At 41.0% G+C, this 13,823-nt stretch overlaps 1 protein-coding gene across 5 annotated transcripts in view; it reads right to left on the bottom strand.

Moving 5' to 3' along the window:
- MYO1F (myosin IF) overlaps positions 1–13,823 on the bottom strand; it is a 233,401-nt gene that overhangs the window by 22,087 nt on the left and 197,491 nt on the right. For all 5 annotated transcript variants that reach the window (XM_073544137.1, XM_073544127.1, XM_073544167.1 and 2 more), the window contains 2 exons: positions 5,292–5,437; positions 1,478–1,624 (listed from right to left, as the gene is read on the bottom strand). In XM_073544137.1, the coding sequence (XP_073400238.1) occupies positions 1,478–1,624; positions 5,292–5,437 (293 nt within the window). The remainder of the gene's footprint in view (positions 1–1,477; positions 1,625–5,291; positions 5,438–13,823) is intronic.

Here is a 13,823-nt window from a genome sequence, read left to right as displayed (position 1 = left end):
TTCTTTTTTGTTTTGGCCATTGTTGCACAGTTTATCCCCTTACGTGGTTTAACCTATCCACATTTGTTATGCTTTTTAGGAGAATGGAGCATAGAAAACAAAGTGTTGCAAAAACATGCGACCTTCAGAGTTGACAAAACCCTGCAGAACTATTCTCAAGGAGAAGAGTTGCAGAAGGGACAGAATTAGGCAGTGCCGTGGATCAAGTGACAGTGATGAAACCAGTCTTCGATATAAAAGATCAGTGAGACAAAATGGGAGGAGTTTTGGAGTCAGTAGGTCAAAGTTGTGGGTAGAGCTACGCCAGTCAAGGTCCAGACTTCGTTCATCGACGGTCAAGCACCGAAGACCAAACGACGCCGGTCAAGGTTCCCGACCTAGTCAATGCGGTCAACAGTCGACGACCAGCCCTCACCGATACGGATTGAGGAGATGCTCGTCAGCGGTCAAGCACCGAAGAGGCCTTGTGAATAACAGGCCAGAGACTCCAGCCTGAGCCAGTTATTGAAGGAGATGTGGAAGACGAGCCGTCACTTCCAGCACAGATTTATGATACCGCGCATGGGCAGGTGGAGGACTGCGGACCAGATGGGGTCTGATTGATGCAAGACTGGCTCAGAGAGCGTTGGTAGACTTTGTAAGAAAATGTTCGGCTACTGAGACAGAGCAATGGCACTCATCAAGGCCGAGAAAGCCACAGAAACTCTACAGAGTGGTCCCACCAAATACTGTGATTGCCCCCCCTCCCATTAGAACTAGGTTGGACTGCAGACTTGGAGCTGATACTTGAGTTTCTTGTTGAATATTAATCCATATATCTTTGTAATTTTATAATGTAATTGCATGTAAAATACTGTAAATCCTCATCATCACGATTGGGGTGACGGATTGGCAGTTGAGAAGGGAGTTGAATATATGGATAGACAAAATGTCTTGAAATATTTTACCAGTCAGTGTTTCCCTGTGTAAATTACAAGATTCTAGATAGTGGGAAAGGTAGAAGAGGGTATCCTTAAAGGGGACTTTTTTATGTCCCTTAAAGTGGCTGCTCCCCTAAGTGTTCCGTTTTTTTTGTAGGCCTTTTTATTTGGTGTCACTTTTTACAGACTCTACCCAGGAGGCACTGCTCTCAGCATTCTCTGGGGCCGTGTCTTAAGGTTGTTACCCTATGAGCAACACCCCCTTGGTAAAGACCATAAAAATTAGCACTAAATAATAAGATCCATGTCTCTGGAACCATACGACGGATTTAAAAAAAGACTAAAGCATCTCCATGCTCAGGAGACCAGCATGAATAAAACTACAGCAAGAACTGGCCACTTTTGACCTGGTGAACCTGGTGATAGTTCTCTCTAAATGCATAGCTGCCTGTCATTTGATGTCTATCATAGTGTGATTTCTACTTCGGTGTTCATGACCATTTTTCTACATGCATTCTTACCGCACAAATTACAACCATGACAAACGGTTCTCTTACGTGTCTCCGAAGTTCAGCACTAGTTTACTCTTGGTCATCTCCTCATATCTTTTGCACAGCAGACTAATGAGCTCGGTTTTGAAGACTGATTCTAGAAGAGTGTCATGATCTGTCTCATGTAAGATGAAGAAGTCATCCTGGCGTGTACTGGTTGCAAACAAAAGAAATTCACATAAAATAATTAGTGATCAGTATGTGGTCTTCCTATTTTAAGAATAAGAAAACTATACCATAATGTTCTACATATTGTATAAACAAAGATCATTGATTTATGATAAAGGCCTGCTTCTGAAAAACAATGGTTATGTTGACCAGAAATGCAATGTATGTGCAGAGTTTTCCTATTTGTACAGTTTGCTTTTTTAGTGTAGAAAGAAAGATTTGTTAGCTGGAAAGGATCATCAGGCTCCCATTGACAGATTTGGGAAATCCAGTGCCGAACATGTGTGTATAAGAGGAGGGCAGGACGGTAGTCGCAGCCGAGGACACCGGGACTCTGGGGTCCTGACCTCCTCCCACAGAAATATCTTCAGCATCTACCGGTGTACCTGTTCTAGTTGCTGGTCCACGGACAGGGATTCCACTGCGGTGTGACCCAGCTTCTGCACACTTGCTTCCAGTACATGAAGATGAAATAATGGACACAGATACCGGTTCTGATGCAAAATCAACGCTTTTACTATCTTCTTCAATGGTCCCAGACACATCAGTTACATCACAGTACACACAGCACTCCTCCTGCTCTTTCCCTTTCTTACTTTCTTCGCCCTCACATACATTTTGGGGTAGTAGCGCCCTTGGCGGTACCGCAGCTTCACTACTGTAGGACCTCAGTGTATAGGGGATTCCGCTCATCCGTTTCGGCCCGGACTTGCCAGCTTCAGCCCTATTGAGGATCTGCCACATCATCAATATTCTGCACCCTGCACAACTTTTGGATCATGTTTCCTTCTCCATTCCTGCTGCTGATTTGAACTGTAACTTCCCTGGGTGCTCTGGTCTTATCCAGCACCCGTCTGTCTGTGCCCGTGCTTCTCCACTTAACAACGTTGCATAGCTGCTATGTTGTCCTGGGCTTAGAGCCCTTGTGAACCTGTCGGGCGTGCTCTCCCTTCTGACTAATTCCTACAACCTACACTAGCTTAACCCATAGCAAGTTCTCCTACAATTAACCCTTAAGCAAACTTCCTAACAGCTATACCTAATAAGGCCCACTAGTATGCCCCCATCTAGTGGCCCATTCCAGAACTACGCTTACCCATTCTATAAAAGCTATACTATAAGTGCCCCCTCTAATGCCCCCAAAGGAAACACTACCTTACCCTATACTGTACAGAAATTCAATACAAAAGTCATAATAAAGCATATCTTACAGTATGTACAATATGGTAACACATAACGTGGCAATACCAATCAGACGGTCGGTAATACACAGCCGTGTAGCAGTACCGAAGCATAACAGTGTATTTACAAAACGCTCTTAAAGGGGAGGAGGTAATAAAGCGGTGTTCTATTCCAATCCCCTACATGTGCAATGAACTGAACTAGCAGCACCATATGGTCTTAAGATGCTGGTAGCCAAGTTATCAGACTTGCAGTCGGGAAGGGATTTGCACTCGTACTATAGATGCAGAAGTGCTCCTGTTTCATGTTCATGTGAAATTGGCCTTGTTATTATAAGAAGCACTGTGTATCACTGTAAATGGGCTACAGCCTGGTTGGCACTTTAAAGGGAGTTTGGCAGCCCAAACTGACACATAAATGAAACACATAGGTCTCAGTTCATCAAAGTGTTTACACCTGGTGTAAAAACAGTTTGAAAAGTCTCAAAATGTTTGCGCAATGCAAAGGTACACAAAACTTTATCAGCTTTTGGCATTTTCACTTCAGTTTCGGGCAGTTCCTCTAAATAGATGAGTTGGCGAGGAGCCATGACAGGGCATGGCCGCACCCATCCATTAAATTGTTCAAAAGTGACAGTGCACACCACTGATAAGATGCATAAGGTTCATAAAGTGGCGTTCAAAATCGGTGCATCTTATTTCTGCACGACCCTCACTAAAACTGGCATTCTAAACAGCAATTCTAATGAATATAGGGTCATAGACTTGTAGGATAAATAAAAATCACAGCTTTAAGCTGTATTCACACAATGTGCACCCAATGCATTTCTTACTGTGATTTTCTCAAAATGTGTAAAGCCAATGCATTCTTACTGTGAAAATGTTTGAAAAATCACTGAAAAAAAATGCATCTGTACGTCGGTTTTGAGCCATATATCCGTATTTCATATCCATAATACATCTTTATGCCTATTTATCATATTCAATCTGTTTACCCATTTTTCATATTCATATTGCATCCGTATGCCTGTTTTTTTTTTACATCTTTGTGCCAGCTGTATGTCTATTTTGTACATTCGTAGGGTATACAGTTTTACATGAATGATTCACCACTCAGGCTATTTTCACCTTCCTGACCAGGCCATTTTTGCAATTCTGCCAAGTATCACTTAATGAAGTAATTACTCTGGAACACTTAGACATATCCCAGTGATTCTGAGAGTGTTTTTTCATGACATGTTGTACTTCATGTTAGTGGTAAATTTTGATAGATATAATTTGCATTTATTTATGAAGATATAAAAAATTTGAGAAAAAAAACAGAAAATTTAGCAATTTTCAAAATTTGAATTCTTACGCCTTTAAATCAGAGAGTTATATCACACAAAATAGTAAATAAATAACATTCACCACATGTTTACTTTACATCAGCATAATTTTTTAAACATTATTTTTTGTTAGGAAGATAGAGTAGTGAAAAGTTTATCAGAATTTTCTAATTTTTTCAACAAAATTTTCAAAATCAAAATTGTTTTGGAAGGCCAGCAACCATTTGAAGTGACTTTGATGGTCTTATGTGAGAGAAAATACCCAAAAGTGACACCATTTTAAAAACTGCACCCCTCAAAGTGCATAAAACCACATTCAGGAAGTTTGTTAATCCATTAGGAACTTCACAGAAATTAAAGAAATGTGGAAGGAGAAAATGAGAATGTTTCTTTTTCCCTGAAAAATGTTGCTTTTGCCACAAATTTTATATTTGCAAAAAGGGTAATAGGAGAAAATGGACCATACAATTTGTTGTGCAATTTATCTTCAGTACACAGATACCCCATATGTGGTGGGAAACGGCTGTTTGGGGGCACGGAAGGGAAGGAGCAACTTTCGACTTTTAGCATAAAATTGGCTGGAATAGATAGCAGACGTCATGTCGCATTTACAGAGCCCCTGATGTGCCTAAACAGTGGAAACTCCCCACATGTGACCTTATTTTGGAAAACACAACACTCAAGCAATTTATCTAGAGGAGTGGTGAGCTTCTACAACCCACTGTTGCCTCACAGAATTTTATAACGTTGAGCCGTGAAAATGAAAAATTCCCGCCGAGATTATTTTATCTATTTCTTATAACTCATTTTACTAAATATATAATTAGATTAAAAATAAGTTTCAAGTATATTTTGTTGTCAACGGATTAAAAAGATGTCATCAAAAACTGTGACCACATTCTTCAAAAATATTTAACATTTGTTCTCTCAATCCAAAAAAGACAACAGGAGAAAAATATAATATTAGAGGTAAGAATTCAAACAAGACAGAAAAGTGAATGGCAAATGTATGACTGCTCATAACAATAGTAAAATAAATAGACAGAATATTCCAGTGCTAGACTGAAAAAGAGACTTGCACCATTATTAATATATGAGGACTGGTTTACCTAAACATATGTAAGAAAGAAACCTCTTGCATACCTTAGAGAAATACTCTTAAGGGATGGAATTTCTAGCTTCTTCTTCAGCACCTCCTTTATTTGGCCTTTCTCTGGTCCCTTCTTCACTTTTTCACGCCCAATCAAGTAGATGTATTTTGGAGTGGTGATAAGATCTCTCTTGATCAACTGGAAGCAATAGCAAAATTATAAATTAACTGCAGAATGATCTATTGTAAACTACTTCCTATGTACTGTTACATCTTTTCATGCCCAATAACATTTAAATTTCGGCACTCAAAATTGTTTTTCTTATCATTTTTTCTCACAAAATGTCAGGCAGAGGCTTTTACAAAAGAAAATCAGGGCATATAAGACACAACCCTTTTAAAAAATTCTTGAACATTCAGACACTTGCAATGTTTCGGCTAATCTAAGCCTTAGTCAAGCCTACATCTGAAATATGCGGGATCAGTATGTCTAACTCTCATTAGAATCCACAAGTAGGACAATCAGTAATCATGCTATCCCCAAACGGGGAACAAAAGAATTTACTGCCTGTCAGGAAGCCGTTACCACATGTGAGTGACAGATGGTCTGTGCCCTTGGTAGACATGCACTTTTTCCAAAATGACAATGATCCTAAACACACATTTAAGGCCACTTTTTCATATCTGAAGAAGAAAAGGGTAAAAGTGAGTCAGTGGCCAAGTATTTGTCACCTGTTCTTAGCCTAATTGAACACCTATAGAAAATTCTGATGCAACAAGTTGAGTATCACTCTCCATCCAGCATCCAGGCTCTAAAAGAGGTCATATTTTATGAGTGGAAAAAGATGTTGCAATATGTCACTAACTTGTTCATTGCATGCCTAGAAGACTTGGTGCTGTCCTTAAGAATTATGGAGGATTTTAGATTTCAAAGGGGGTGTATTCAGTTATTCTGAGAACTGTATATATAATAAATAATCAAGACATTCAAATATTGGCCTGATATGAGTGGCTGGGTAAATAAAGGAAAGATTTATATCTTTGTACCGTGTTAGCCAGTAGATAGAAAAATATTTAGAGTTGAGAGTCCTCAGTGGTTGATACTTTTAATGGCTAACTGAAAAGATGATAACACATTGCAAGCTTTTGAGACTACTCAGGTCTCTTCATCAGGCATAGACTAATACAAAATCTGAAGAATCACATATTTATGCACAACACAGCACAGAAAGAAAGAATGCAATAGATAAGACAAGTCACATGAAGCAGAAATTTATCATTATTGGAGAGTGATAACCAGTTGTGACCATAGATATTGGAACAGTTCACAGATAAGGAGTGTGAATGTTTTATAGTATGGTTCTGTGTTGTGATGCCCCTATAAGGTCTGAGGAGCAAATTCCTTAATTGATGTAAAAAGACATCCATGCGACAAATTCATTGCTGCACTGAGTGTGTCAAAGGTTGCCATGAGTTTATACTCCCAGACCCTTCTGTCTTTCTGAGATTTGAAATTTCCTTTCAAACCAAGTAATTTCATGTCCATGGTGCTGTGATCCGGCATACAAAAGTGTTTGACCACAGGTAGATCCATTCTTTTTTCTTTTATTGTGTGGCGATGAGAATTCATCCTTGTTTTCAGTTTTTGCCTTGTCTCCCCTACATACAGACCCCCAGTTGAACATTTAGTACAAATAATTAAGTACACCACATTAGTTGTGATGCAGCTGAAAGTACCTGGAATCTTGTAGTCCTGATGTGAATTGGGGGATCTTTATCTTCTCTGTGGTCATCATAAATGGACAGGTTTTACATTTTTTCTGGTTACAAGGAAAGGTTCCTGCAGCTGCTGGAGAGGACAGGGAGCTTCTGACAATGATGCTTCTTAGATTAGGGGGCTGTCTAAAACACAGTAGTGGGGGGTCTAGAAATATGGATTGTAATCGGGTGTCTTTTTGTAGTAAAGGTTATAATTTCCGTGCAGCTCCCCTTAGCACCTCCAGATTTGGATTGTAGGTGACTACTAGAGGCACCCAGTTATTTTCTTCTTTAGCTTTGTAATGTAGCAGATGATTCCTTGATATTCTGGTGGCTCTTGTAATTTGGCTTTCAATTGTTCTTGGATGGTAGCCCTGATTCGAAAAGGTCTTTCTGAGGTGCCCAAGGTGTTTGTCTCTATCCATGGGGTTGAAACATATACGATTGTATCTGATGGCTTGGCTGTAGACAATTGAGTTTTTTACGTATTTTGGATGCAAACTGTCCCATTTGAGGTATGTTGGACGGTCGATTGGCTTTTGATACAGGGATGTCTTTTACAATCTACATGCTTCCCAAAATCCACAAATCTGAAAATCCAGGAAGACCAGAAGCAGTGTGAAAGACTGGTGGCAAGCATGCCAAGACACATGAAAGCTGTTTTTAAAAATCATGGTTATTCTACAAAATATTGATTTCTGAACTCTTCCTGAGTTAAAATAGTAGTAATTGTTGTTTCTAAATGATTAGGAACTTGTTTTCTCTGCATTATTTGAGGTCTGAAAGCACTTTTTTTTTTAATTTTTCCTTTTCAGAAAAAAAAACAAAATTTATTGCTTGGAAATTCGGAGACATATTGTCAGAAGTTTGTAGACTTAAAAAACAATTTACTAAAAAATCTTTATATATAAAACTCAAAAAAAAGTAGTAGCCCGCTCTATACAATCCACAGTTCTCGCACGATTTGGGTGAAATTTGGCATGACCCCTTCTTAACCCACAGGAGCAGAGTACTGCGCACATTACATCTCGCTAGCGTCCCCCCGTCATGAGATTGGGGCCCCCGAAGTTAGACCCTATACATGTAATGAGGAATTGTGAAATCTGTAGTAGCCGACTCTATACAAATCCACAGTTCTCGCCCGATTTGGGTGAAATTTGGCATTCCCCCTCTCCACCCACAGGAACAGAATACTCTGCACGTTAAATCTCGCTAGAGTCCCCCCGTCATGAGATTGGGGCCCCCAAAGTTCGGCCCTATACATATAATGCAGAAATGTGAAGGTGAAAGTAAAAGTGCTGAGGGGAAAACAACAGTTGTGACTGACATGGACGGATTATAGCGATGGCGCCAAAGAGTCACTGCAAAAGGGGCTGCACCACCACACACAACACACAAACATTTCAAAAACACCATACAAACATCACACAGACAGCACACATACACCAACCCACAAGACAAGCACAACACCACGCAAATGCGACAACACATCACACAAACACCAGACCACTCTGGACACATTTGGAAGTAGTCTCTTATTTTTTTCCCAGAGCTGTATACGGTATACGTATATATATATATATATATATATATATAGAACATTAGACACTCTTTCTGAGCAGACACAAGGATGTTAGTGACCTTCCTATCATTTCTTCATTTCTACCTGTTGTTCATTCCATTGGCACTACAGCAGGAGAAATTGAATCACAATCAGTGTTGATTTCATAGAAGTGTGACTGACTTGGAGTTACATTTTGTTGTTTAAGTGTTCCCTTTATTTATTTTTTATATATATGTGTGTAACAATGCTACTCACTTAGGAATGGGATGAGGTATCGCAGGAACAGACAGTTTTTATTTAAAAGTCTGGCTGGTTAATTTCAGTTGCCATAAATTGCATAAATGTAAATCTCAAATACAGCCTTTGTCTGGCACAAAGTGAAACATAAAGTAACAAGTACATACAAGAGTGTGGGTTAGCCCACTCGAGTTAGAGTACAGCTTCTTGATCCTTTAGCAAAGGCACCAGTCCTTGAGGTCTGCAAACCTTCACACACACTGACTCCTGTGAAGATATAGTGAGTAGCCATCTCTCCCAACTGTTCAGTTGCTCCCAATCAACCTGTCATGGCCAATTAACCCCTCTTAGTGCTATATGTACAAGAATACTACTACAGGTTCATATCACAGAGTGCATTCACCTTTGTGATACATATCTCCCATCCACTATGTGTCTGGCAGCCACCTTACAGTATATACAAGTGCTTCTCACAAAATTAGAATATCATCAAAAAGTTCATTTATTTCAGTTCTTCAGTACAAAAAGTGAACGTCATATTATATAGAGTCAATACAGAGTGATCTATTTCTATTTCAAAATACTTTATCTAAAAAACTAATTAAAGCTGCAAAAAAGGAAACAGAGAAGTACATTGCAAAGGAGAGTAACACTAATCCCAAACTGTTCTTCAACTATATCAGTAGTAAAAGAATCAAAAGTGAAAGTGTAGGCCCCTTAAAAAATTGTGAAGAAAGAATGGTTGTAGATGACGAGGAAAAAGCTAATATATTAAACACCTTCTTTTCCACAGTGGAAAATGAAATGCTAGGTGAAATGCCGAGAGACAAAGAAAACCCTATATTAAGGGTCACCAATCTAACCCAAGAAGAGGTGCAAAACCAGCTACATAAGATTAAAATAGATAAATCTCCGGGGCCGGATGACATACACCCACGAGTACTAAGAGAACTAAGTAATGTAATAGACAAACCATTATTTCTTATATTTAGGGACTCTATTGCGACGGTGTCTGTTCCACAGGACTGGCGCATAGCAAATGTGGTACCAATATTCAAAAAGGGCTCCAAAAGTGAACCTGGAAATTATAGGCTAGTAAGTCTAACCTTTATTGTTGGTAAAATATTTGAAGGGTTTCTGAGGGATGTAATTCTGGATTATCTCAATGAGAATAACTGTTTAACTCCATATCAGCATGGGTTTATGAGGAATCGCTCCTGTCAAACCAATCTAATCAGTTTTTATGAAGAGGTAAGCTATAGACTGGACCAAGGTGAGTGATTGGACATGGTATATCTTGATTTTTCCAAAGCGATTGATGCCGTGCCACTCAAGAGGTTTGTACACAAAATGAGAATGCTGGGTCTGGGGGAAAATGTGTTTAAATGGGTAAGTAACTGTCTTAGTGACAGAAAGCAGAGGTTAGTTATAAATTGTATATTCTCTAACTGGGTCACTGTGACCAGTGGGATAACACAGGGGTCGATCTTGGGACCTATTCTCTTCAACATATTTATTAACGATCTGGTAGAAGGTTTACACAGTAAAATATCAATATTTGCAGATAATACAAAACTATGTAAAGCAGTCAATACAAGAGAAGATAGTATTCTGCTACACATGGATCTGGATAAGTTGGAAACTTGGGCCGAAAGGTGACAGATGCGTTTTAACAATGATAAATGTAAGGTTATACACATGGGAAGAAGGAATCAATATCACCATTACACACTGAATGGGAAATCACTGGGTAAATCTGACATGGAGAAGGCAGTGGGGATCCTAGTTAATGATAAACTTACCTGGAGCAGCCAGTGCCAGGCAGCGGCTGCCAAGGCAAACAGGATCATGGGGTGCATTAAAAGAGGTCTGGATACACATGATGAGAGCATTATACTGCCTCTGTACAAACTCCTGGTTAGACCGCACATGGAGTACTGTGTGTTGTGAGTTCATTTTCAGGTCTATCAGTCAGGCTCCCTGGTGGTAACAGGAGGTAGTGATAATGAGGATGACGATTGGACCTCAGGAATCTCAGATTGGATTTAAGACAGCCGATGCCCTACTCTGGTGCTGGTGATTCCTTCTGCTTGTTCTGCTTGTCAGGTCTTGGTTCTCAGCTCTGTTCCAGTCAGCTCAATTTAAGTTCTCTGCTAATGTTCACACTTGATTTTGTTGTTCTATTCAGTTTTTTGTGTGGTCAGCCAGCCCCGGCTTGGCCTGTGCTGAATTTCCACTCTTATTTATCTGTATTTGCTTTTTGTCCCTTTAGATTTGCCTCTTTTTGCTCTGTCTCAGAATATTTCAGAGTGCTGATATAGTGGGAGAAGTCTAGTGACTTCAGGGTTAATTTTGCTATCAGAAGTGTTGGACATTATTTTGTAGGGTTTTGGGCAGATTGCAGACAGTGTCTTTCCTTTCCTATCCTCTCTAGTTAGTTTGGGCACCATCGTTTGCTCATCCTATTTTCCTACCTGTGTTTGTGTTTTCATCTTGTTTCACCATCAATACATGTGTGGGGGCTGTCTATTCCTCTGGGGTCTGCTCTGGGGCAGTTAGTTTTCCCTTTTCTTGCTTTAGGATTATTTAGTCCTCCGGCCGTGACGAGGCATCTAGGTTCATCGTAGGCACGCTCCACGGCTGCTGCTAGTTGTGTGGTAGGATCAGGGATCTGCAATCTGCATAGTTACCAACCTCTTTAGTTTTTCTGGGCTTAGCATGTTTAGGTTTTTTCCTCCTCGGTGACCCATTCATAACAACTGTGTACAGTTTTGGGCACCGATGCTCAGGGAGGATATAATGGAACTAGAGTGAGTACAAAGAAGGGCAACAAAATTAATAAAGGGGATGGGGGAACTACAATACCCAGAGAGATTAGCAAAATTACGATTATGTAGTCTAGAAAAAAGACGACTGAGGGGCAATCTAATAACCATGTATAAGTATATAAGGGGTCAATACAAATATCTGTCCGAGGATCTGTTTATACCAAGGAAGGTGACGTCACAAGGGGGCATTCTGTGCTTCTGGAGGAGGGAAGGTTTTTCCACCAACATAGAAGATGATTTTTTACTGTTAGGGCACTGAGAATCTGGAATTCCTTGCCTGAGGAGGTGGTGATGGCGAACTCAGTCGAGGGGTTCAAGAGAGGTCTGGATATCTGCCTGGAGCATAAAGATATTGTATCTAACAGTTATTAGATTCTTTAGAAGGACGTAGATTTGGGGATTTATGCTGATGAAATATAGGCTGTACCGGAAGGACAAATGTCTTTTTTCGGCCTTGCTATGTCACTATGCTACTATGTAAGTGTTTATTGATGATTATGGCTTACAGCCAATCAAAACCCAAAAGTCATTATCTCATTAAATTAAAATAATTTTATATATATATATATATATATATATATATACACAGTATATATATATTAGCTGAAGAGCCCGGCGCTGCCCGGGCATAGTAACTAACTGTGGTTAGTTTTAACAAATTATAATTATCCTCCATCCCATAGTCCCTTGCCCATATACCCATCACACATCCTCCATCCCATAGTCCCGTGCCCATATACCCATCACACATCCTCCATCCCATAGTCCCATGCCCATATACCCATCACACATCCTCCATCCCATAGTCCCGTGCCCATATACCCATCACACATTCTCCATCCCATAGTCCCATGCCCATATACACATCACACATCCTCCATCCCATAGTCCCGTGCCCATATACCCAATGTCAGGAACACCGCACTGCACTTGCTCACTGTGCCAGTGCGGGTGTCCTGAGTACAAAGACAGTACTCACAGATACCTGTGGAGCAGGGCAGCAGCGGTGACGATGCGTGCTTCAGAGTATCAGGACCTGAAGCACATGACTGCTGGGGGCGTGGCCTAAGCTCCACAGATCTAGGAGCTGCAGGGAAACTCCTAGAAAGGTAACTACGGGGCAATGTTACCAAGGGGCATAGACAGAGACAGAAACCAGACGAAGCCAGGGTCAAAGCACCAGATAGCAATACAGTACCACGGGGTTTAGACAGAAAGGATAGCCAGGACGTAGCAATAGGTCAGAAAACCAGAACGGGCAATAGACGGTACAATAGGGACAAACTGTAACAGAGTAACGATAGCCAAGCCAGGAGGTCAGAACCGGAGAAAACAGTAGTACCAAAGCGAGAGACAGAGTACAGAGTGAGGGAACAGGCCGGGTCATACATGGGAATCAAACAAGCAACGCAGAATACATGCACACCAGGGGTCAGACACACCAGAACAACAGTATAGCTGACAGAGAACCCTGGTAAAGAGTGAGTATAAATACCCCTCCCAGATCCAGAAAGAGGCCACGAACACTTAACCCTGTGAGTGCAGGGCAAGAACCCTGTTCAAACCATGACAGTACCCCCCTCTTAATGGGGGGCCACTGGACCCCCAGGCTTGTCTGGGTATCTGGCGTGGAAAGCCCGCACCAGACGATCGGCATGCACCGAACTGGCCGGAACCTATGACCAATCCTCCAGAGAGTACCCCTTCCAGTGTATCAGATACTGGAGTCTCCGGCGCACCCACCGGGAGTCAACAATGCGCCCTACTTCATACTCCAGCTGCCCCTCTACCAGCACTGGCGGAGCATTTGATGAGGGATCCTCTCTCACCGTCCCCACAGGCTTTAACAGGGACCTGTGGAAGACATTAGAAATTTTAAAGGAGGTGGGCAGCTGCAGTCGGTAGGCTACTGGGTTAACAACCTCCACAACTTTGTATGGGCCAATAAACTTGGGGCCCAGCTTTATAGAAGGTATCTTAAGCTTGATATTGCGGGTGGATAGCCACACCTTCTCCCCTACTGCAAATGCTGGACCTGGCCCCCTCCTCCTGTCAGGAAACCGCTTATAGTTTTCCTGGGCCTTGGAAATATTCCTCTGAACCTCCCTTCAAAGAATTCTAAGACGTTGTGTCACATCCTCAGCACCAGGACAACCTGAATCCATAAGGGAAAACTCTCCAAAATGTGGGTTAAAGCC

Source organism: Dendrobates tinctorius, unplaced genomic scaffold, assembly GCF_039654945.1.
Source record: "Dendrobates tinctorius isolate UK_male_01 unplaced genomic scaffold, ASM3965494v1 ptg000011l, whole genome shotgun sequence".
NCBI classification, from domain to species: domain Eukaryota; kingdom Metazoa; phylum Chordata; class Amphibia; order Anura; family Dendrobatidae; genus Dendrobates; species Dendrobates tinctorius.
The sequence above is the reverse complement of the archived record's forward strand: the minus strand, read 5'-3'. Positions and strand labels throughout refer to the sequence as shown.